Source organism: Mus caroli, unplaced genomic scaffold (assembly GCF_978045245.1).
Source record: "Mus caroli unplaced genomic scaffold, Mus_caroli_1 scaffold_11, whole genome shotgun sequence".
In the NCBI taxonomy this organism is placed as follows: domain Eukaryota; kingdom Metazoa; phylum Chordata; class Mammalia; order Rodentia; family Muridae; genus Mus; species Mus caroli.
Genome location: NW_028227266.1, coordinates 118,957,934 through 118,983,245, shown reverse-complemented (window position 1 = coordinate 118,983,245; position 25,312 = coordinate 118,957,934). Strand labels below are relative to the sequence as shown.

At 51.2% G+C, this 25,312-nt stretch overlaps 1 protein-coding gene and 1 long non-coding RNA gene across 3 annotated transcripts; both read left to right on the top strand.

Annotated features, from left to right (window-relative positions):
• Positions 1 to 702: 702 nt before the first annotated feature.
• Positions 703 to 10,498, top strand: Xirp1 (xin actin binding repeat containing 1). Of its 2 annotated transcripts, none has more exons than XM_021173439.3 (2): positions 703 to 831; positions 4,483 to 10,498. In XM_021173439.3, exon 2 carries the CDS (start codon positions 4,484 to 4,486, stop codon positions 9,929 to 9,931), a length of 5,448 nt encoding a protein of 1,815 aa, XP_021029098.1. In that variant the 5' UTR covers positions 703 to 831; position 4,483; the 3' UTR covers positions 9,932 to 10,498. The 2 variants fall into 2 exon arrangements, with proteins under 2 accessions (XP_021029098.1, XP_029337949.1); XM_029482089.2 differs by having other exon boundaries at positions 4,480 to 10,498.
• Positions 10,499 to 13,072: 2,574 nt separating this feature from the next.
• LOC110302613 (uncharacterized) lies at positions 13,073 to 18,265 on the top strand. Its single transcript, XR_002378820.3, has 3 exons — positions 13,073 to 13,375; positions 17,646 to 17,763; positions 18,041 to 18,265. It is a non-coding gene; the product is annotated as an uncharacterized LOC110302613 (long non-coding RNA).
• The last annotated feature ends 7,047 nt before the right edge of the window (positions 18,266 to 25,312 follow it).

The window sequence follows — 25,312 nt, the reverse complement described above, 5'->3', positions numbered from 1 at the left end:
TCCCAGAGAGTCTGGGCCGTGAGTCAGAGGGAAGAGTCTAGAAGTAGCCATGGACCCAGATCACGGGCTGGGACACCATGGATTATTCATCCTTCAGATCTTTTGATAAATTAAGGGCCTGTTCCTTCAGAAATCTCGCTCACCCCCAAGTTTACTTCCTTTATAACTTCAAAGACCTGGGCTGTGGAGCTAGGGTAAGAATAGACGGGAGACAGGCCAGCTTTGTTTTTGCACAGAGAGAAACAGAGGTTGAGCCTTTTACATGAAGGTGACTCTGGTAGTGAGAAGCCTGGTCCTGCGCTCAGGGAGATGCTGGGCTGTGGGCTGGGTGGACCATGTGTGGTAACAATAGCTCAGCATAGAGAGAGGGGGCCTGCTCCGGGATGAGAGGACAGGGTCACCCACACGTCAAGTGTCCCCCTATTCATCTCCTCAAAATAACCTAGATGTCTCCATCCAGGACTGAGTCACCCACCCCAGTCCTCGGGGCAGACTTGGGTTGAATGGGACTCCTCCTCCACCCTAGCCCTCCCTAGCCCAGAGGAATTGTAACTGATTCCCCAGGATGGAAAAGTGACTTCCACAAGCCCTAAAAATAACCGGACCACTTAATACTCCGAACATAGCCTCTCCCCCGCCCCCACCCTCACCCACCCCCAGCCGGCCAGATAAAGGCAGCTGCCTGGTTGGCAGAGAACGGAGACCTAGAGTCAAGGTAGAGAGAGGCAGGGGACCCAGGAACAGAACAGAACTGACAACAACGAATCCCGGCAGAGCGACAGACCCCAAGGCTACACACCCAAAAGCACCCAGACACCAGCCAGACCCTTGGTGAGTACCCTCCCCTCTTGTGTTATAGGCTAGGCTACCGCTCTACTCCGTGGCCCTCTGGACCTTGCAGCGTGGGTGTCAGGAGGGAGTCTAGCGGTAGCGGGGAAGGTGTGGAGAGGATGTGGTACAGGTGTACAGGCCCTCAGCGAGGAAAGCCACCAGGACTTATCTCTAGAAGGTAGCAAGTGTTTGTATGTGGTCAGAAGTTGCTGTGGCTACCTCAGGCGGGCCCAAGAAACAGGTTCTCTCTGATCTAGCATCAGCGAGAGGCAGTTTCACGTGGTCACCAGGAGTTTTGTGTTGTTTTAATTTTTAAATTACATCTTTGTTTATTTTGTGTGCATGTGAGTGGGTCCATGTGTCGTGGTGAAAGTGTAGGGGTCAGAGCACCTTGTTTCTTTTTGACCATGTATATGACACATGGTAAAAACAGGATTGGAAATAACAGGTCCTCAGAAATAACAGGACGTACCTATACCACTGGCCCATCATTCTGGCCTGGAGTTCTGATTGTTTTCTGTTTTGTTTGAGACAGGGTTTCTCAGTGTAGCCCTGGCTGTCCTGGAACTCAATTCGTAGACCAGGCTGGCCTCGAACTCAGAGATCCGCCTGCCTCTGCCTCCAGAGTGCCGGGATTAAAGGTGTACGCCATCACCACCCGGCAGAAGTTTTGATTTTTCAGATGCAGCTATGAGCCCGGGACATAGCTCAGCTGGTTATGTGTTTGCATAGCATGCACAAAGCCCTGGGTTCGCCAAATAAAACCAGAAAAGATGCTGCATGTTTGTAATCTGTCTCAGGAGGGTCTGAGGTCCAAGGTCATCCTCAACTACTCACTGAGTCCGAGGCCAACCTGAACTGGGTGAGACTCTGTCTGAAAAAGAGACAAGGCAAGGGACCCAGGCAGCCAGAGCCAGAACATGGCCCATGTCAAGCCCAGTCCCCAGCTATTGCTGGTCACAGTCTTAGCATAACTAGCCCCAGCAAGCAATGTTGTGCCCAGGCTAGCCTGTGAGTAACTTCCCTCGTGAGGCAGCTTTGGTAGGATGACTTTGTCCCATGGGTAAATCCTTCAGCTAAGCCTGGGGTGACTCAGGATGGAGAGATCAGATCTGAATGTGCCTAGTGGTAGGCATCTAGAGCAGGCTGGCACCTAAGAGGGTCCGAGGTGGAGGTGGGTGGTCCTGAGTAGCTGGCAGTGCTGAGTGACTATCTCAGCATAGGGGACCTATTCATGGGCAGTTTTTGAAATTGCTATACCCCAAACCTGCCCACAGGAGTTTCAGGCCAGATGAGAGTGGAGCCGGGAAGCCTAAAAGCCTGCCTCAGCCTTTTCTGAGACCTCAGCTGAGCCTCCATGGGCAGCCCCTGTCCCCTTGCTGGGCTTCTGTATCCCCTAACAACAGGCCATTAGATTCTTTAGCCTCTGTGACCCTAGCAAGGATTCTGGGGATCCCTGGGAGTCTGAGCTGGGGACAGCCGGCAGTCTATATAGGAAATCTGCTCAGGCCGCTCTCGTGGTGACTAGATAGAGCAGAGGGTTTGTGTGTGGTCTCCTACACAGAGCTCAGAGACAAGAGGGACCACCCTGAGGTTTTGCTTGGGGCTCCGTAAGGGGATGTCAGATCTTGCTTCCTCCAGACTCTCATATCCTCAGTGGAGAGGCCAGGGAGGGAGTGAGCAAACAGCTCTCCCTTCTCCTCCTTCTGAGGTAGGAGGTCAGGAGGACAAGAGGTCAGGAAGATGCTCTGTCCCTTGTTACCAGCATTCCTGCTTCACCGCACACCCTCAGATGCCTTTGGGCGATGGGTATCCACAGGTTGGCCTACAGGTCAAATACCTTGGTACTTCACAGGAAGCAGAAGTCAGTGTCTTCCAGAAGCCCAAAGTATGGAAAGGGCATGGGCACACCAGGTCTCCCTGGCTGAGTTGGAACCTCTTTCTGAGTGCTGTGATGTCTGCCGAGGCCTGGACCTCAGCTATATTTAGTGCTAAGTGCAGGGCGGAGCAGTGGATTGGGGTAGCAGGAGGGGGCACATATTTTACATTCTTTTTCTAATGGCCTCTGGGGACTGTCATAACACCTGTCGCAAGACAGATAGGACATACATGAAACAGAGCAGAAGACGGCTGGAGGAGGGTGAGGCCTCTGAGGTGTGAGGAGAGTCAGGGAGAGGCGTGCCTTGCTGGAAGCTGGGGCAGGATATAGATTCTGGCTTGAAGCCCTCCCTGCCCTAGAGACTCTCCAAGCTATGCTTGCTGGTACACAACTGGGGAGGGCATTCTGTGAGCCAGGGCAGGCCTCTCATGTCCAGAGCTGCTTTGGCAGAAATGACCTTAATCCCACAATGTTCTATCACACATACATACCCTGGATACATCACCTTCCAATTCTCCTAGAGATGCAGGACTGGAGGGGTTCGGGTTCATGGCAAATAACAAAGCCCAGCACACCCAATCCTACAATTTCCTGGGAGTCAGGCCTTCAGTAAGGTCTAGGGACTGGAAGTCAGCACAGCCTATTCTGCATTACTCATTCTGCAAGATCTGACCCGAAACTCAAGCTTCTTATCCTTAATTGCAGAGAGCTGTGGGAAGAAGAAAACTTAGGACTGGCAAGGTGACTCAGCTGGGACAATGCTTGCCTAGAATGCACGAAGCCCGAGTCCAATCCCCAGCATGTGCACTGGTGGCACATTCCAGAAATCTCACACTTGCAAGGAGGAGGCAGGGGGAAGTTCAAGGTCACCCTCAGCTATGCATCCAGTTTGAGGCCAATGGGGGTTATTTGAGACCCTGTCTGTATGTAAAATGAAAACCATGACCTGGAATTCAAACATTGGCTCTGCCTAAACATGAGCAATCCCCCCTCCTTGGGCCTCTACTTTGCCAGCAAGGACCCAGGGGCCTGGGAAAGGTTGAAGAGAGCCAAGAAGTGGAGGTTAGAGAAAGGTTTCTAGTAACCATGCTAAGCGCGCCCTCTGGTGGTGTACATGGGAATTTCACCACTATAGGAAATGAGTCTTCATTTAATTTAGGTTTTTGCCAAGACAGCACTCTTCAGAGCCCTCACTGCTTGGGAGTCTGCTGAGTATAAATTTTGTTTGTTTGTTTGTTTGTTTGTTTGTTTGTTTGTTTGTTTGTTTGTTTGTTTTGTTGGTTGGTTGGTTGGTTTTGGTTTTTGGTTTTTGGAGACAGGGTTTCTCTGTGCAGTCCTGGCTGTCCTGGAACTCACTCTGTACACCAGGCTGGCCTTGAACTCAGAAATCTGCCTGCCTCTGCCTCCCAAGTACTGGGATTAAAGGCGTGTGCCACCACTGCCTGGCAGAATAAATGATTGTGACAGAGGGAGATGCAGGTGATTCATCCAGCTTTCCTACTGGATATTTGGATCCCTCCAGGGGCTGGAAGGAGTCTCCAGGCTAGCTGTGCCCTGCTTGATCCCAGTGACCCAGGTGAAACTAGGAGGCAGGGACTCATACTGATGGATGGATGGACTATCATACTCTAGCCCCAGAGTGAGCCCCAAGCTAGAGATCCAGAGATGTGGGAGCCCCTTAGTAGTGGCCACACAGTCCTGAGCCTCTCTCGTGCTAGTTAACCCAGGAACTGCTCCTCACTTAACTCAGGTTCTCCCCTTCTTCCCAGAAGGATGGCTGATGCCCAGATGCAGGTAGCTCCTACACCAACCATCCAAATGAGGACAGGAGAGGACCTGTCCCTCCCTCATCCCTCAGCCCCAGAGGGTCTGCCGCCACCGCCCCCCAAAGAATCCTTCTCCAAGTTCCAGCAGCAGCGGCAAGCCAGTGAACTCCGGCGTCTCTACAAACACATCCACCCTGAGCTTCGGAAGAACCTCGAGGAGGCTGTGGCTGAGGACCTGGCAGAGGTCCTCGGTTCGGAGGAGCCCACTGAGGGCGATGTTCAATGTATGCGCTGGATCTTTGAGAACTGGCGGCTAGATGCCATTGGCGATCACGAGAGGCAAGCTGCCAGGGAACCTGTGTCAGGTGGCAACGTCCAGGCCACCTCTCGAAAGTTTGAGGAAGGCTCCTTTACCAACAGCTCAGATCAGGAGCCGGAGGCACTCCGGCCATCAGGGGGTGATGTCCGAGCTGCCAGACAGATGTTTGAGACCAAGCCACTGGATGCGCTGAGAGGCCAGGAAGAGGCAACACAGACAACCATGAGGGAACCTGCAGCCACTGGAGATGTACAGGGAACCAGAAAGCTCTTTGAGACTAGGCCCCTGGACCGGCTGGGCTCCCGCCCCTCTATCCAGGAGCAGAGCCCTTTAGAGCTGCGCTCAGAGATTCAGGAGCTGAAGGGTGATGTGAAGAAGACGGTGAAGCTGTTTCAGACGGAACCTCTATGCGCCATCCAGGATGCAGAGGGCACCATCCACGAAGTCAAGGCTGCCTGTCGGGAGGAGATTCAAAGCAATGCAGTGAGGTCTGCTCGGTGGCTCTTTGAGACCCGACCTCTGGATGCCTTCAACCAGGACCCCAGCCAGGTGCGGGTGATTCGGGGGATCTCCCTTGAGGAGGGAGCCCTGCCGGATGTCAGTGCAACTCGTTGGATCTTTGAGACGCAGCCTCTGGATGCCATTCGTGAGATCGAGGTGGACGAGAAGGACTTCCAGCCATCTCCGGATCTCATCCCTCCTGGCCCAGATGTTCAGCATCAGCGACATCTGTTTGAAACCTGTGCCCTGGACACTCTGAAGGGTGAAAGAGAAACCGAGGCAGAGGCTCCACCCAAGGAGGAGGTGATTCCTGGTGATGTCCGCTCTACACTCTGGCTATTTGAAACAAAACCCCTGGATGCTTTCAGAGACCAGGTCCAAGTGGGCCACCTGCAACGGGTGGGTCAACAGGAGGGTGAGGGGCTTGTGACAGAGTGTCTACCCAGTAATGGTACTTCGGTGTTGCCTCTGCCTCAGGGTGTCCCCCAGAACGATGGGTTGAAAGGGGATGTGAAAACTTTCAAGAATCTTTTTGAGACCCTTCCCTTAGACAGCATCGGGCAGGGTGAGCCTTCAGCCTATGGGAACATAAACAGAGGACAAAAGACTGATTCTGCTGAGCAGTCCCAGGGTTCTGACGCCCCGGTATATGCTATGCAGGACAGCAGGGGAAAGCTTCATGCCCTGACTTCTGTCAGCAGAGAGCAGGTAGTTGGAGGTGATGTACAGGGCTACAAGTGGATGTTTGAGACACAGCCCCTGGACACACTGGGTAGAAGCCCCAGTACCATCGATGTGGTACGAGGTATTACTCGGCAGGAAGTGGTGGCTGGGGATGTCGGTACCACTCGGTGGCTCTTTGAGACGCAGCCATTGGAGATGATCCACCAACAAGAGCAACAGAAACGAGAGGAGGAAGAGGGGAAGGGTCCAGGAGGCCCCCCTCCTGAGCTCCCCAAGAAGGGTGATGTACAGACCATCCGCTGGCTGTTTGAGACCTACCCTATGAGCGAGTTGGCAGAGAAGCGAGAATCTGAGGTCACAGACCCCGTGAGCAAGGCTGAGACACAGTCCTGCACCTGGATGTTTGGGCCCCAATCTCTGAACCCGGCAGAAGGCTCTGGGGAGCAACACCTGCAAACCAGCCAGGTTCCGGCTGGAGACAGGCAGACAGACAGACATGTCTTTGAGACTGAATCTCTGCCAGCCTCAAGCCAATCCAGTGGGAGAAAGCCTGTAAGGTACTGCAGCCGGGTGGAGATTCCTTCCGGGCAGGTATCTCGGCAGAAAGAGGTTTTCCAGGCCCTGGAGGCGGGCAAGAAGGAGGTCCCGGAGACCACAATCAGCCTGGGGTCCATCCCCACAGGCTCTGTGCATAAATTCACCTGGCTCTTTGAAAACTGCCCCATGGGCTCCCTGGCAGCTGAGAGCATCAGAGGAGACAACCTCCAGGAAGAACAACCAAAAGGCTCTGCAGGCCATGGGACACCAGAGAGGCAGGAGACAGCGGCAGAGAGAACCCTTCGGACTTTGCATGCCACCCCCGGCATCCTGCACCATGGAGGCATCCTCATGGAGGCCCGAGGGCCAGGGGAGCTCTGCCTTGCCAAGTATGTGCTCCCAAGCCCAGGGCAGGGGCGCCCCTACATACGGAAGGAGGAGCTGGTGTGTGGTGAGCTCCCCAGGATCGTCCGTCAAGTGCTGCGCCGGACAGATGTGGACCAGCAGGGACTACTGGTTCAGGAGGACACAGCTGGGCAGCTCCAGCTCCACCCACTCACGCTGCCAGGGCCTGGTGACCCTGGGAATATTGAAGATATGGACCCTGAGCTCCAGCAGCTGCTGGCCTGTGGCCTGGGAGTCTCTGTGTCAAAGACGGGGCTGGTGATGCAAGAGACAGGGCAGGGCCTAGTGGCACTGACTGCCTACTCCCTCCAGCCCCAGCTTGCCAGCAGGGCCCCTGAAAGAAGCAGTGTGCAGCTGCTGGCCAGCTGCATAGACAAAGGAGACCTGCACAGCCTTCACAGTTTGCGGTGGGAGCCGCCAACAGACCCAAGTTCTGGACCAGCTACTGAGGAGTCCCAGAGGCTTCCCCCAACTGAGAGCATCATACATGTTACCCCATTAGACTCCACCATGGAGATGGGGCAGCTGAGAATCTCAGGATCCACACCCTGCCCACCTCCATCTCGGGCAGCTGGAAAAGTGGTCCTTCCAAATGGGAAACCTGTAGCCCAAGCTCCATTGCAGGAAGCAAGGAAGAAAATGGACATCAGCCATGCTGGGCAGAAAGGGAAGGCAGCCTCAGGAAGACCAGAAGGAACCACTGCTTCCCCTCTAGGGTCTGGGGCTCCAGATCTCCAGGAAGCCATGCAGAATCTGCGTTTGGCAACCGCTGAGGCCCAAAGCCTGCACCAGCAGGTTCTGAGCAGGCATCCACAGGGCTCTGACCCTGTAGCCACCTCCATGCCTGTCCAAGATGTTCTGCAAGCATCCACTCCTGCCACTGGGGTTACTCAAGGCAGCATCAGGCCCGTGGCTGGAAGTGAAGCCAGGATTCCAGCAGTCCCCAGAAAGGTCAGTGGGGACAACAAAGCAGTCCCCAGAGGGCTGCCTAGGGGGTGGGTGACCATACAGGATGGCATCTACACTGCTCACCCTGTGAGAAACTCTGACCCACATGGGGCTATCCAGCCTTCTGAAAAAGAGCCCCATCCAAGGCACAGCCCACCCCAGGCAGACCAAGGTCAGAGTCCCAGGCCGGGGTATCGTGAGCCTGGGGGTCATACACAAAGGGCTTGGGAACCTCTGGGGAAAGTGATGCCCCAAATCTCGCTTGAGTGCCTCCAGGCAGCAGACACCTCCCTGAAGACTGCCCCTCTAACTCACCACACCCTGACATCTAAACCCCAGGCTGCAGGTGCCAGCCTGCACTCCCATAATGCTTCTGTTCCTCCCCCTCCTACTCTCCCAGCTGCTGTGACAGAAGAACCTGACCACCCAACTCAAGGCCACCACCAGGAGGACTCCATCCAGCAGGCCCCGGAGCCCCTGCAGGAACCCCTTCTTCATATTCACAACAGACCTTCTGGCCAGAAAACCCCTGAAGGGTCAGAGACAAAACCCTCCAAAGCAGAATCCACCATGCCTCCAAGAAAGAAACCCCCAGTGCCTCCCAAACCTGCACATCTAAGCCAAATCCACCCACCTCAGAGGCTGCCCAAGCCCTTAGCAGGCTCTGCCAGAACCTCAGAAGCAGGACAAGACCATAAGCCAGGTGAGCCAGGTGTAGCCAACCCAGGGTCAGCCAAAGCTCCCACAATAGCAGGCCAGGACTGCCTGCCTCTGGCTGAAAGCTCCAAGGGCCAGAAGCAACCTGCGCATCAGCGTCCACTCAGCTCTGTGGCTTCCAGGCCTAGCAGTGGTCAGATAACCAGCAGCAACAGCCAGAGCCTCGAGTCTCCTAAGCTGAACATTCTCAACAATGACTCCAGCCCACCACAAAAGCACCCTAGCTCCCCCCCAAAGCAGGGGACCCCTGAGAGTCCACAGGGCAGCCATCAAGAGCTCCAGGGCCTCCTGAGCCAAGTGCAAACCCTGGAAAAGGAAGCATCTAGCAGCGTGGATGTGCAGGCCCTGCGGAAGCTCTTCGAGGGCGTACCCCAGCTGGGAGGGGGAGTCCCTCAGGCTCCCACTGCCCCCCACGTGACTGAGGCCTCCATGGAGCAGGCCTTTGGGGAACTGACTCGGGTGAGTACAGAGGTGGCCCAGCTGAAAGAACAGACCCTAGCCAGGCTGCTGGACATTGAAGAAGCAGTGCACAAGGCTCTTAGCTCCATGTCTAGCCTCCAGTCTGAGGCTCCCACAAGCAGCCATCCACAGGGAACTACAAAAGATCCCAGTGTGAACAAGGTCTTAGTCAGTAGCAGAGCCAGCCAGACAAGCGCTAGCCAGGTCAAAGATCCACCCCTAGTCAAAACCCAAGACAAAGTTGAGAGCCATCCTGAGGACAAGATGAGAAATCACGCAGAGGCCAGAGGCCAGGCAGCAGTGAACGTCCTGCCCTCCAGGAGGCTGGAGACACTGAGAGGAGCCGAGCCTGGCCTCCTACAAGTCTCTCCTTCCTGCACAGGATCCTCCTCTCCAACTTTCATCTCAGTCCAGTCAGCTACAAAGAAGCTTCCGGAAGCGTCTAGCCCTCAGGGAAGTCATTATATCTCAGGGAAAAATACACACCTAGGTCAGGGCATAGGTCAAGCCCTGCTCTACCAGAGAGATACCCAGGATCAGGCTGGGACAAAGGAGATGTTCATCGAGGGCTCTGTGCCCACAGGGCAGCCAAAGAACGTTCTGGAACTCCAGACTGGGTCAGCTACCTCCAAGTCCTATGGAGCCATGAGAACAGTGACCGAGCAGTATGAGGAGATGGACCAATTTGGGAATACAGTCCTCACTTCCTCCACCACCATCACCCAGCACGCAGACCCGCTGACGGACCCCAGACCCCAGCTCTGCCTGCACACTTCTCCCATGCTAAGGCAGTTCCTCCACAGCCCCTCTAGATTCAACAGTGACCTGGCAGAAGCTGAGATAACATGGACTCCCTGTAACCACTTCCACCCGGCTGCCCAGTGAGCCCCTCTGTCTCCCACCAGTCTTGGGTACCTCTCCCAGAGCTCCCCCAGGACTGAGTCATGGGCCTACGTCCAGCACATGTGGAACAAGGACCAAGAAAAAAACGTGGCCTTCAGAGAGCTCACGAGGGCTGTTTGCCTTGTTAGTTCTTGGAAAAAAAGGCACGAAACATAAAGCAGCCATCCACAGGAAAGCCGGATGGGAGGGACAGGACCTGGCAGGTGCTTGTGAGAACTAGCCCACACTAGCCCAGCTCACACTCACACATGTGAACCTGCACCTCATTGCCTAGAGCTGGAGGGTTATGGAATCAGGCTGTCTTAATCCCTGGTGAGGACCGGGGCTGAGCAGACTGGACATGACACTGCTCTCTGTTTAAGATTGGACTAAAGGCTCCAGAAAAAACTGGGTGCCTGCCTCTTCATCGCCAGTGGTCCAAAGGGCACAGAGAGCGCGCTAGCAGTCAATAGTGTTTCGAGAAGTTGAATACACGACCCTTCCTGACCCCATCATCCCCACTCTGCACCCCGAATGGGAAAAATGACCCAAAAATAAACCCAAAAGAGATCCCCTATTCTGTGTGTCTGACTGTGTATGTGCTGCCCCAGAGTCTGCATTCCCAGGGAATGCAGTCATGATCACCAGGTGTCTGCCTTGACTGTGGCAATACAGAGGCTAAAGCTTCAGCATTCCCCAACAGCGTACGTCAGAAAACAGAAAGGCCCTGCCCACTTTCCTGCTCTGGGTTATTTGTGTACACACATCCACCATACTTTATCTACACACTCAGATACACATACCACACATACATATGCACACCACAGGCGTACACACGCCATGTGCCGCTCTAATACATATGTACACACACACAGAGATGTGTACCACAGGCATCAACTCGCCACAGACCTACCCGCTGCTGCCCTCTCATCTCTGCCTCCCTCCTAATGTTCTTAGATGCCATTCCAGGGCAAATTCCTAAAATCCTGGCCCAGAATGGGACAGCCACCCTGTACAGCTAGGCAGGAAGAGGTGGGAGCATTTCCACTAGAAAATTCCCATGCCCAAGAAATGGCTCAGCCATTTCTTGTTCACAGAGGGTAGGTATTGTGTGCCAAGCAGGAGGTGTTCTTGGGGAGGGAGCGATCAGATCCTGGCTAGAAAAATGCAATGATTTTAGTGAAAACCATTCTCCCTCTCTCAGAAACCACTGAACCTTCTATGCCAGGTCCGTTGTAGGTCACAGGGATGACAGCAAGATCCCGTGGGGTGCTGTCTGAGGAGACTGACTTTTAACATGAGGAGAAGGAGAGACAAGAAAGATGACATCAGAAAGAGGGTGAGTGCCTAACTTTCCACTCAGAAGGCATGAGTCATGAATCATGGCAGTGTGACCATGACAAAGAATAGCCTCAGAGAGGTGGCAGGGGCGGACCTCCTTAAGGAAGAAACATCTGACATCTGAATGTCAAGAGAACAGGACTCAGGGTGAGTGGTGTGTGCACACGTAATCCCAGCATTTCGGAGGAGGAGTCAGGAGGATCGAAGTCACTGTTAGCAACTAGTAAGTTTGAGGCCAGCCTGGGCTGCATTAGACTGTCTCAAAAGAAAGGGTGTGAAAGCAAGGTATGCTGGTACACCCCTTTAATTCCAGCACTAGGGAGGCAGAGGCAACAGGTCTCTGCGAGTTCAAGGGCAGCCTGGTCTACAAAGCAAATTTTAGGTTAGCCAGGGCTATATAAGGAGACACTGCCTAAAACAAAAGTGTGGGAGTGAGTATACACTCAGTGGTGCCTTGTTCACCTAACATGCAAGCTCCCAGTAAGTCAATCCTCAATACCACAAAAGATAAAATACCTGTACCAGGTAACTACATGTTCCCCCACCTTGTCTCTCTCCTACGGGCTCTCACTTGACCACTGGGCCCAGCAACTTAACACACAGGAGTGTTCTCTTCAACGTCCTCATCTGTCAATGGGTGTGATTGTAGAAAAACCCTGTGAACACTGTTAATTAACAAGTGTTAATAAAGCCGGGCGTGGTGGCACACGCCTTTAATCCCAGCACTTGAGAGGCAGAGGCAGGCGGATTTCTGAGTTTGAGGCCAGCCTGGTCTACAAAGTGAGTTCCAGGACAGCCAAGGCTACACAGAGAAACCCTGTCATGGAAAAAAACCGTTGGCTGGCATTCATTCTTAGTACTGCAATTTAGGAGAGAGTTTTGTTTTCTAAAATTCAAGACACGGTCTTGAAACTTAGCCTGAAGATCAAGCTAGCCCCGACTTTGTCATCTCCTGCCCCTCACCCATCTGTACTGTGGATTACAAGTGTGTACCACCCGGCCCAGTAGCTTTGTTTTCTTATTTTATTCGGTTTTGAGGATCTTGTATCAAACTGACTGGCCTCAAAATTGCTCTGTGGCTGAAGATGATCTTCAGCCCCTGATTTTGCCTCTATCTCTCAAGGCTTAGAATCCGTGGGCATGTGACCACAGCCTTCTGGAATATTTTTTAATATCTCCTTCCTCACCTGCAGGGGGCGTGTGCCCGGTGTTGTTCATCTAGTCAAACGAGCACACAAATGAACGAAACGATTGAGTCAATCTGTGGATTCACGCTACTGGCATTCAATAGCGCTTCGTGCCAGGATCTGTACAGGGTGCTAAAAATAGAGATGAACAAGGCAGAATTCATTCTTGACCTCACAGGGCTGACAGAGACAAATATATAAGCAGATTAGGTCATTTTACACAGAAAACTGTGCGAAAAACAAGGTCAGTCCGCAAGGGCAAGCTGAGTTTGGGTGGTCTAGGATGCCTTGCTGCAGAGCAACGGGAGCAGAAAGGGCGGGTAAGCGCTGCTGCTGAGCGGCGGGTGCAGAAGGCCCCGCCCCGCCCCGCCCCGCCCCGCCCCGCCCCGCTCACACCTGCAGCCGCACCTGCCTTCGCACCTGCCCAGGCCCCGCCCCTCTCCACACGCGCCGAGCGCGCGGCGCCCAGACCCCGCCCCCGGTGCCGACGGGGCGTGTTCCCACGGCCGTCGTCAAGGTGACGGTGACGTCGCGGGCTGTAGAGTTCTGAACGTTCAGGCGGTGGCTGGTTGCCAGGAAACGCCCGGCAGGCGTGCTGCCAGGGCTGGCTCTGCGAGCAGACGCCGGGCGCCAGGACGCGCCGTCCCGGCCAGCCCTCGCGCGGAGCCTCCCTCCCAGATTCCAAACGGATGCGGGTTCCGGGGCTCACCCGGGAGGGCGCCTGGTCCCTCGATGCTCTGTCCTTGCCTGCGTCTGGAATTCGTCCTCTGCTTCCCGCTTTCATCTGTCTCTGCCTCCCCAGTTGGATGCTCTATATCAAAGCAAGCAAAATGTTAAGGGCCTTTACTAGCCAGATAGCTCTGCCGATAAAGGCGCCTATGGTGCAAGCTTGGCAACCTGAGTCCGACCCAGAATGCAGGTAAAAGTGAAGAGCAGAGAATCTACAAAGTTATCCTGTGACCTCCACACATAGCAAGCGACATCCTCACCTACCCACACACAGCATGCAGACACAATCATAAAAGATTGAAAATGTTTATTATTGATGATGCGAATGTGTGTCTGTGTGTAGGTATATGCACCTGACTGTAGGTTCCTATCGGAGCTGGAGTTTTGACTGCCGTCTGTGCTAAGAAGTGAACTCCATTTTCTGGAAAAGCAGTGCAAGCTCTCAGCCTCTGAACCATGTCTCCAGCCCCAGTAACAATACATTTCTTAAATTAGTTTTAAATGTTAGAGTGGTTCACGCCTGTAACCCCAGTCTCTGGGAAGCTGAGGCGAAATATTATGCCAGTTTGAGAAGAGTCTGGCTACATAGTAGGTCCTTGACTCAAAAAGCCAAATATACATAATTATATATTTTTTTAAAGTTTTAAAAGGAGAAGGTAGCTCACTCATTTAATCCTTCCCTTCTTTGGGAGGCAGAGGCAGACAGATCTTTGTGAATTGGAGGCTAGCCTGGTCTACATAGTGAGTTCCAGGCCAGCCAGGATAACATGGGATCTTGTCTCAAAAATAAAAGTCTAGAGATATGGCTTGGTGGTAAAGTATTTGCTTAGCCTCCGGGCAGTGGTGGCGCACGCCTTTAATCCCAGCATTTGGGAGGCAGAGGCAGGCATATTTCTGAGTTCAAGGCCAGCCTGGTCTACAAGGTGAGTTCCAGCACAGCCAGGGCTATACAGAGAAACCCTGTCTCAAAACAAAACAAAACAAAGCAAAACAAACAAAAAAGGTATTTGCTTAGCATGTGCAAGGCCCTGACGCACACAGGTACACACACACCTCCTCCCTAATACAAACCCCTGGCTGCCCAGGTTACTCGGTCTGGAATCTAAACTCTCTTGTAGCCTGTAAGACCAGAATGGCTTGTCTCTCCACATTCTTCTCTAACCCCCCCAGGCCCCAGCTACTCCTTACCCTCCTCCTCCGGTCATAAAACACACTGGTTGGTTCCTGCCCCAGGACCTTGGTCCTCTCCATCTATCCTTTTTCTGGAAGTTTCCTCTCCCAGATCTTCATTGAAATCCTCCATTTTGATCTCAACCTAACTTCCCTCTTGAAAGGCTGTCCACCTCAGTAATATTGTGGTACGGTCTTTCCTCGGGGCATAGCAATCTTCCACTACCACCACCTTGGAGTACAAATTACCTTGGGTTGGTAACCATGGCAACTCACTGAGCAAAACAACACAGTGATAAATGTACTTTAATGGAGCAGTTAACTCTCCCTAGAAGGAGACTGCCTAAGGTCCAGGGAACTTCACCCAGGATTCCAGCCATGACCCACCCCTCCTGCTCCCTATGCCAGGCTGCGGGTCTCTGGATTATAAGAGAATATACCGAGAGGGGGACTCCAAGGTGAAGCTCCCATGAGCTCAGGATTCACTACTAGGCGGGACTTTCCCATGATGCAGTGTCACCCACGCTGCAGTGAGTAACTCTCATCTGTGCTCTGGAAGTTAGTCCAATAAACTCATTTGTCTTGCAAGTCAGTTTTGGGTGGGATTGTTACTATGTTCATGTCTCCCCAGGAAAAGTTAACCACACGCCCAGCCCTTTCCACCTATCTAAACAGGAAGGACCTCCTCTGTGTTTCCATGTCTTGTCAGGTTTTCCCTAAACCCCATCAGCTGCCCGGCTGCAGGGCTGCAGAACCACAGAACCACGGCTGTGTAGCTTTTCTCTCTTCCTCTCTTTTCTTCTTTCTTTCTTTTTCTTTTTGTTTACCACGGCTGTGTAGCTTTTCTCTCTTCCTCTCTTTTCTTCTTTCTTTCTTTTTCTTTTTGTTACTGTTGTTATTGTTTTGTTGTGGGTTTTGCTTGTTTGCTTGTTTGTTTGCGGCAGGGTTTGTTCTCTATCCCTGACTGAACTGGAACTCACTATGTAGACCAGGCTAGCCTGGAACCCACAAAGTTCTGCCTGCCTCTGCCTCCCTAGTAAGGCTACTAAAGGTGTGAGCCATCATGCTGGTTTATCTCTTCTCTCAGCATGCTTCCCACAGCACTTGGGTTTTCTCCCCAACATTTGACTTCCACACTCTCTATTTGAAGCCCCATCCTCACCATGTGTCTGACTTCTATGCCAGCTAATATGATGTGGTCATTTCTTCTCATCTCCACCATTCTCCTCCTCCAGGCCTCTGCCAACATTTACAGCTGGCCTACTCTGGGCCAGCTGTAAACTCTAATAAAATTGGCCTTGAGCTTTAAAAAAAAAATTGCATGTGTGTGTGCAGGGGGGACTGGAGAGATGGCTCAGTGGTTAAGAGCACTGACTGCTCTTCCAGAGGTCCTGAGTTCAATTCCCAGCAACCACATGGTGGCTCATAACCATCTATAATTTGATCTGATGCCCTCCTCTGGCATGCAGGTATATATACAAATAGAGCACTCATACATACATACATACATACATAATCTTTAAAACTTAAAAAAAATTGTGCGCCGGGCGTGGTGGCGCATGCCTTTAATCCCAGCACTCGGGAGGCAGAGGCAGGTGGATTTCTGAGTTCCAGGCCAGCCTGGTCTACAAAGTGAGTTCCAGGACAGCCAGGGCTATACAGAGAAACCCTGTCTCGAAAAACCAAAAAAAACAAAAAACAAAAAAATTGTCCATGTGCATGCACACACACACGAGGGGGCTCGAGAAATGATAGCTCAGTATTTCAGCTTATGTTAAAAGCACTTGTTTCACTGGCAGTGGTAGCACAGGCCTTTCATCCCAGCACTCAGGAGGCAGAGGCAGGAGGATCTCTGCAACTTCAAGGCTAACCTGAACTACATAGCAAGCTCTAGGACAAATAGGACTACATAAAAAGACTTTGTATCACTGGGCAATGGTGGCGCAAGCCTTTAATCCCAGCCCTTGGGAGACAGAGGCAAGTGGATTTCTGAGTTCAAGGCCAGCCTGGTCTACAGAGTGAGTTCCAGGACAGCCAGGAAAGACTTTGTATTTAAAAAAAAACAAACAAACAAACAAACAAAAAAAAAAACCACAAAAGCAAAAGTACTTACTGCTTTTGCCGAAGACTGAATTCTTTCCAGCGCCTGCACTGGGCCGTTCAAAGCTGCTTGTAACTTCAGCTTCAGGAGCTACAATAGCATGCCCTCTTCTGGCCTCTGTGAGCACTGCACACATACATGCACATAAACTTTAAATGAATACATGAATCCTTCAAAACACTAACTGGTCTTGCCCTTTGTGTTTGTTGGTGCATGCTAGTGTCACAGGCACAATTTCTGCACTGGAAACCTTCTAAACTCTAGCTTAACTAGTTCCAGGGTGATACCCATGTCATGTGGACATGATGTGGATTCCAGGAGTTGGAACACAACTGGAGAAGCATGGTTTCCCCCCTGTCCTGGAACATGGAGGGCATCTGCTCTCTGTGTAACCTTCCTCAAAGCATGGCTGTGTCACAGATCAGGGCTCTAGGCGTGTGGCCCACCTGGCAAGCAGAAGCTGCACTCAGATTCCCTAAGAATAAAGCTCTGTCTGTGGATTATAAAGTAGTCGCGAATCTTTCCAGACTAAAGGGAACAGGGCAGGTTGGTGATGGGTAGCACCTTTTGATGAGAAAGAGGCAAAACTGCAGAATGTGCTACGTCCTTGGCCTTCTCCCCCGACAGCCCCTCCTCGCTGGAGTGCCACTTTTGTGAAGAACACATCCCTGTGCCAGGGATGACTCCTGATACACAGTAGGTACAAGGTTTTTTACTTTACAAGGAATAAAGGTTTGTCTGTCAGAGCATCACAGGACGCAGCTACTCACCTCTCCTGGTGTGAGAAACACTTGAAGCAACAGTTTTAGGAAGCCCTTACATTTTCCTGGTTGGTTGGGAGTGCTGCCGTCCGTCCATCATGGTAGGGAAGTCACAGCAGAGCTGAGACAGCTAATCACAGTCAGGAAGCAGAGAACAGGAAACACTGCTGCTCGCTCACTCACAGAGACCATGTTCTCACCCCAGTCTTCCCTCACTGAGGCACCACAAGTTTGTTCCTATGGTGTTTCTAAATTCCATCAAACTAATGATAAACCTCTTAATTGTATTTAAGATGACAATCAACTGGAGTTTTTTTAATTACATGTATTTATTCATGGAGGGGTGGGGGTGGGGAGAGTCATTCCTGCCATGGTGCCCACGGAGGCCACAGGACAGTGTCACCAGCCTTACCTTTTGCTTTCTCTAGGGGGACAGATGCAGCTACTGGACGATAGGAATGATTTACGTAAGGCCTGAGGATATGAAAGCTTCCAAAACAGTAAGGGTCTAAGAAAGTGTTTAAAGGTCTCGGAAGGTGTTCTGAGGTTGGTAAATGCACGTTATGAAGGACTTATCTTTTTGTAAACTTAGATTCTTGTAAGCTTCAGGGAATCTACTGGAATTCACCTCCCACAGTCAACTAACAGCCTGTCTCCCTCCCCGCCTGCCTATTCCTGAGGGTGGGTTCTATATCCTTTTCCCTGGTTCTGGGACCCCCACATCCCTCTTCCAAATACCGAGAGCATGAGCCTATGAATTTCAAATGTACACCCAAGAAAAAGTTTATCTCCCTAAACTTTATCTTCTGCCCCTAAAATCCAGGTGTTCCCTCAGAATCTGCATCTGGGAAAGCTCCAAAACAGTTACCAACAGGAGCCCTGGCCCAGCCTTCAGATTGCTTCAAGTGGGCCTACATACTCCTAACTGCAGAGGGTCCCACAACCCATACAGCAGTGGAACCACCAGCTCTTCCTGGTCTTGGCCAACATTCCAGCCTTTTGGCCACACCCCAAAAACAAAACTGTGTCCCAAAGTCAGCAGGAGGAAGTAGACCCTTATTCATTTATAATCAATAAAAGGCTGGGATGTTCTGTTTCAGACCGGATGAGGCCTTGAGGTGCATATTTTACACATCAAAGCAGACCTGGCCTCCAGGTTCTCCCAGCATCCCTCAGTCCCTACCAAGCATACCCTGCCCCCAACCCTGAACTTTCATGGCCAGAGGCTGGACTGCTTCCCCTCCCCGACCCCCACCCCCACCCCAGCAGGCTCCTCTGTATTTAATTTTGGTCTCTCTCTCCAAGTGAAGTGGTTTTGACAGGCAGGCCTCAGAACCAGAAAGTGGATGGTTGGGGATGGAGCTTTTGAGAGGGGTAGCAGGCAAGAGTATCTTTTTTTTTTTTTTGGTTTTTCGAGACAGGGTTTCTCTGTGTAGCTCTGGCTGTTCTGGAACTCACTTTGTAGACCAGGCTGGCCTCGAACTCAGAAATCCGCCTGCCTCTGCCTCCGGAGTGCTGGGATTAAAGGCGTGCGCCACCACGCCCGGCAAGAGTATTTTATAATCTGGTGGCACACACCTTTAATCCCAGCACTCAGGAGGCAGAGGCAAGCGGATTTCTGAGTTCAAGGCCAACTTGGTCTACAAAGTGAGTTCCAGAACAGCCAGAGCTACACAGAGAAATCCCTGTCTCGAAAAAAAAAAACCAACAACAACAAAAAAAAACCCAAACAAACAAAAAAGATATTCTAAAGAGAACGTGTGAACTCTCTCCCTTTAAATGATGCTGATGATTAAGATATTCTAAAGAGAACTCATGTACAGCACCCCACACACACACACACCACACACACACACATACTCACACACACACTCGTCTATCAGACTGTTGAAATAATGAGCTCTTACAGGAGTATTAGCCAGACAAACCTTTACCATTCATATCAGTGAAGGTATTGGTAGGTGAATTCGAGGCCACCCAGATCTACAGAGTGAATTCCAGAACAGCTAGGGCTAAACAGAAACATTGTATACCCCACCCCACCCCCAAAACAACAGACTCCAAGAAACTGAAAATTTCCCAGAAATCCCATGATGGAGAAAGAAAAGGTTGAAGCCTGTTGTCTGCCAGAGAGGGAGACCATCTTCCTGGAAGGGCTTTCACACACTAACTCTTGCAGGAGGACCTGTAGCGGAGGTGGTGACCATCAGAAAGACCACACCTGGCCCAGGACAACTTGGCTGTGTATACCTCTTGCCTCTTATTTAAATTTAAATTAAGGACCCTGGAAGAGAAATTTAATGGGTTCAATGGATTTCTTTGTTTTTAGTCTTCATGTGAGTACACTGAATAACTTTTTTTTTTTTTTTTTTTTTTTTTGGCTTTAAGGGGAGCTTTGTCTGGCAGAGTCAAAGGATGCCAGGACCCAGGCTGACTGGCTCTGTTAACAGCCCTAAAGCCGAACACAAACCTGTGAAGTTTCTCAATCTGAACATGAACTTAAAGCCTCAAGTGGCTGTTCTTCATGCCTGTTTATTCATGACGGACGTCCGTTTGTTCCTTCCCAAACCTCCACATTACTTCTCTGTGTTTCCCCTTTTATGTAAGGGTGGCAGCGGGCACCACCCATCCCAGCCCCAGCTCCCAGCTGCCCTACCCCCAGGTCCCGGTAGATTCCCCAGATCTTTGTCCCCATTATGCTCAGCTCCATTGTTGGCCTTGTGCTTCAGTGACAACTTCCCACCTCCAGTGAGACCCCCAGACCATCGCTCCTCCTACACAACCCTCTGGGTGTCTCTCCACCCTCACCTTCAAATTCCCCATGTGTGGGTGGTCCAGACTCTCTCTTCCTGGCAGCTGCTGTTTATCACCCAAGCTGCAGGGCCTTTGAGGGCCTTTGCTGTCCTGTCCAGAATGTGTCACTCTTCTGGCTTGGGCCAGGGCCAGCTGACCCTTTCAGTTCTCATCCTGTTTAAGGCCTAAAATACTTTCAGAGACCCTTGAAAATCTAGCTTCTTTTAACATCTGAAGGAGAGCCAGAGGTGATGGCACATGTCTTTAATCTCAGCACTCGGAAGACAGGTGGATCTCTGAGTTCGAGGCCAGTCTGGTCTCCGGAATGAGTTCCAGAACAGTCAGGGCTACACAGAGAAACCCTCTCTCGAAAAGTCAAAAAAAAAATATGTAGAACAAGGGTGAACGTGAACTTTTAGACAAAAGAAAATCAATCTCCCCTCTCTCTTGCCTCTCTCTCTCTGTCTCTCTCTGTCCTTTGTTCTGTTTACCTGGGACAAAGTCTTGCTCTGAAGTTCTAGCTAAAATAAAACTCATTTTATAGACCAAACTGGCTTTGGATTTGCAATAGTCCCCCTGCCTCAGCCTCCTGAGGGCTGAGATTTAAGGGGTGAGCCACCAGGCCCAGTAAAGAAAATGATCGTTTTAGAGACAGAGTCTCACGTAGCCTAGGCAGGCTTCAAACTTGCTTTGTCACTAAGGATGACCTTGCACTTCTGCTCCTCCTGCTTCTAGCTTCCCAGCGTTAGGGTCACGGGCTGTGCCACCCACCACGCTGGCTTATAATATGCTGGTGATCAAACCCAGGGCTTTGTAGATGTTAGGCAAAGCAGACTACCAACAGTACCATCTCTAGTCTCTAGAGAAAAAAATGGTTTAATATATAGGATAATATATAATGTATAGCATTAAGATATTCATCTTTAATATGTAGCATTAACAGCCAGGCAGTGGTGATGCACGCCTTTAATCCCAGCACTTGTGAGGCAGAGACAGGCAGATATCTGAGTGAGGCCAACCTGGTCTACAGAGTGAGTTCCAGGACAGCCAGGGCTACACAGAGAAACCTTGTCTCGAAAAACCAAAAAAAAAAAAAAAATATATATATATATATATATATATATATATATATATATATATATGTGTGTGTGTGTGTGTGTGTGTGTGTGTGTGTGTGTGTGTGTGTGTATCATTAACATGTTTGTAGTTAAAGTACATAAAGAAAGAGATGGACCCCCATGACGCCAGGATAGCCCAGGATCCTGGCTTTACTTGGGTTGGACTCCACACCCCGTTTTCCTTCCACCTTTTATGGAAAGCTTGACCTGAAGACTCAACGCTGAGGCTCCTCTGAGGACTTCAGAGCCATCAGAAATGTCCATCTTTGGCCCCAGCCCCAACTTCCTGAAGTCCTATCACACTGTGGGGCACCCAAGCTACCCGTTAGTGGGACCTATTCGTGGATCCCTCCAAATCCACCTTACTCTTGTTCCCCTCTCAGTACACTCTCCCATCCACGACCACAGAGCAGACTTAAACACACCTAGCTAATTTCAAATGGCTCAGGCTCAACCCTAGGGCTCCAAACTGCTAAGAGTAGCTGCATGGGCGGGCCCTCGAGTGCTCGCTGCGGGAGGGGCGGGTCGGAGGGCGGGTCCAGGGGCGGGATCCCGGGTCGCCCAGCAAAGTCTGCAAAGCTCCGCCTCGCCCAACCTCCTCCCCTGCTAGATTTCTTACGAAAAAGTGCGGCTGAGAATTCCCAGAAGGTTCCGGATGTGAAGTCACGGGCGTGAGGTCATCGAGAGCGGTTCCAGGAATCTGAAACTTGTGGGCGAGAAAGGAAAACTCAGAAGAAGGAAAGAGGGAGTATTAGGGGTTGAGGGGGTGGGAGCCAGCTGTCTGAGCCCAGGCTTGTCCGCTGCCCGAACTTGGCTCTTCAGACCCCAGAAAAGATCACGCGTCACCCTGCCACTTATGAGAAAGGCCAGTTGAATGAAGAAAGCGGTACTCATCCGTATGAGCTAAAAAGTCCGAGACGAGTAACACAAAAGGAGAGGGGCTGCCCGCGGGGTTGAGAAATAACTTGAAAATATGAGCATGTCCTTTGACCTAACAACTGTACGTGCAAGAATTTGTCCTTAAGCACACAACAGAAGGATAAATGCTGAGGTGGTTTGGGGCCAGAGACTGTTTAAAATATTGAAGAAAGACCCAGATAATCCCACTGTAAGGAGCTAATTTTAAAATACGGCATGGGAAATTAGCACTCCATATGTTGTGTTTGCAAGACAACTGGCGTGCCGGTTTTCTTCTGCATATTTGTTTGTTTTGAAGAACAGGGTCTCATAGCCATGCCGACCCGGAACACTGTACATATATATAGCCCAGGCTGGCTTTGAACTCTCCACCCTCCTGCCTCTGCTTCCTGAGTGGATTACTTGCCAGATATCTAAGATACTTTCTAGTGAAGCCCCAGAATGCCCTGCCAACATTTCCTCATCCTGTGCTGGTCTCATTTATTTCTTCACTATTTAACAGTGTAAAGGACTGAGCTCGTAGTATATGCTGGGGGTATAGGTATCAAGTTATATCCCACTGTAGTGTTCGGTTTGGTTGAGACAGGACTTCCACGTGTAGCTCTAGATGTGAGTTCCAAATCTTCCTGCTTCTGCCTTTAATATCAGCATACAGGTGGCAGAGGCAGTCACCAGTCTGGTCTACATATCAAGGTTCAGGCTAGCCTTGGCTATAGAGTGAGGCCTGTCTCAAACAAAACAAGTACACTGAGTAGCATCAAGGTGGAGGACACCACACAGACACCGGTAGAGCTGTGACTAGAGCAAAGGTCTGGTTCCCGAAGCCTACGAAGAGGAGTCATCCCAACACATTAGCATGGGGAGAAGGGAAGGCCAGGGACACAAGTTGACATCTGAGCAGAGACCAGAATGAGGTGTGAACATCTTGCATCTGCCGGAGAGGTGTAAAGGACGCTGGGTAGGAGCCAAGGGGCCCTTGTGGGGCCTTTGGATTTTCCACACCAGCAGAGAAACCCTGGGAGGGTTTTTGTTTTGTTTTCTGAATCAGGGCCTTATGCAATGTAGCCCAAGCTGGCTTTGAGCTCCTTCTATAGCCAAGGGTACACTTGAATTTCTAATCCTCCTGCCTCTACCTTGTGAGTGCTTCCACTACTACTCATAGCTTTATTCTAGACTGAAGGGGCACACCAGGCAAGCACTCTACCTACCAATGGAACTACAGCCCCAGCCCCTCAGTGGGCCTTGAACAATGATATGACAGATTTCTCTGGCTATTGAGTGGAGATCTACCCTAGAGGAGACACAGGAGGCCAGCCATAATCTCAGAGAGAAACAACAGAGACCTAACAGAGCGGGAGGAGATAGGGAACAGGATTCTGCTCTGAGGTGAATTTTGACAACAGAGTTGATAGAAGTTGCTGACCAGTAGACTGGGATGTAGGTGTGAGGGGAAGAGGCCCCAGGCTATTGTGTAACCAGAAGCTTGAAGCCTGTCTTTTACAGGTTGGAAGAAACTGAGGATTTTCTGAGACTAGGTGAAGGACCAGTAGTCCGAGCTGCTTATTAAGGCTGGGGTCTCAGGGTGGTACAAACGGGGAAGTGTTTGGAATTTGAACAAGAGAAGGCTCCAGAGAGAAACAGCTGGCATGCTTGAATGAGAAATTTGACGAGAGTTTCATTTTTAAAAAAGTTAGTCTTTGCAAGTCAAGCCAAGTGTACAGAAGCCGCAAGGACAGTGTTGGACTCCAGGCTGCTGAGTGTGGATTTGAGCATCTACACTTCCAAAGGGGAAGAAGAGGAGTCTCAGCTGCAGGGAGGGGGAAAGGTAGGAAAGTTGTAACTGAGGCTGGCTACATAGCAGAAGCCTTGTCTCAAAAGAAGAGACGGAAGGGAGAGAAAGCTCAGTGCAGGGAGTAGAAATGAGACATCCAACTTGTGTGACTTCATCCAAGGAAGGGGATTAACTCTGCTATACAAGTGTGGATGCCGCCAGCTGTCAGGAGCCGAATACTGTTGGAGCCTCTTCATGGCAACCCTACAAGGGGAACACACCTCTGACCTCAGTCTACTCCCCCAGAGCCTCTGAGAAGCCTGAAGCCAAGGAGGCTCAAGGACAGCTTGCAGAGTTAGTCCTCAAGTGCAGAGCCAAGACCAGAGAGACAATGGATAGGCAGTGTCCAGCAGGGAAGAGGACCCGTTGACAAAGTCATGATCCCCGGAGACTGAATTCAGCTAGAAAAAGAAAGGAGGTTACTCGCTGCCCTCTGGCAATTAGAGGTTGGGAGGGAAGTCAGGACTAGGATAGGGTCCTCTCCTCCACAGGCTAAGGAGCGAGACAGACAGACAGATAGGCAGACCCAACACAGAGAAAGAGACAGAGAGAAAGTAATGTCCATGTATGTAAAAGTCAGGCTTTGGCAGCCTGTGTTAGTAGTTACTTACATACACAGCGCTAGGGAAGGAGGAGGAGGAGGAGGGCTTCAGCTAGTCTAGCAGAGAGACAGTTCTAGGTTCAGTGGGATCTCTGTTTCAGAAGCTGAGGTGGAGGGGATGGAGAAGGGTACAGCAGTGTACCCCTGGAACATGCATATACAGCACACAAGTAGACAAACAAACAAACTTTTCCGTTAACAAGACAGAATTTCCCAGTGCTGTGCCTCACATCACATCCTAGGATGTCATCTACCTTGAGCTGCCTTCCCAGAACCCAAGTAGATGTCAGGATTTCCTCTAACAGACAGGAAGCTAGACTTGGCATGATGGTGAGCTTTCAGGGGAGTCAGCAGAGTCTAGGAGGGATGGATACCTCCACCCTGGGTCAATCCAGCCAGTGGCTTTAGGAGCCAGTGGCTTTTGGATATCTGGATTAAACCAGGTCCTACTGTGTGTGTGCTCTGACCCATGAAGCTGACTTCCTCCCCCAACTGTATCAAGCCCTTTAGAAAAGCAATCTTCAGGCCAAGTGTGGTGATGGCACTTGCCTTTTTTTTTTTTTTTTTGGGGGGGGTTTTTTCGAGACAGGGTTTCTCTGTGTAGCCCTGGCTGTCCTGGCACTCACTTTGTAGACCAGGCTGGCCTCGAACTCAGAAATCCGCCTGCCTCTGCCTCCCAAGTGCTGGGATTAAAGGTGTGCGCCACCACGCCCGGCGGCACTTGCCTTTAATCCCAGCATTCAACAGGCAGAGATGGGTCTATCCCTGAGTTGGAGGCCAGCCTGGTCTACAAAGTGAGTTCCAGGACAGCCAGGGCTACACAGAGAAACCCTG

What these genes read in the sequence shown, in the direction of transcription:
- Xirp1 (XM_021173439.3), top strand. Translation starts at nt 4,484, where the DNA reads ATGGCTGATGCCCAGATGCAGGTAGCTCCTACACCAACCATCCAAATG.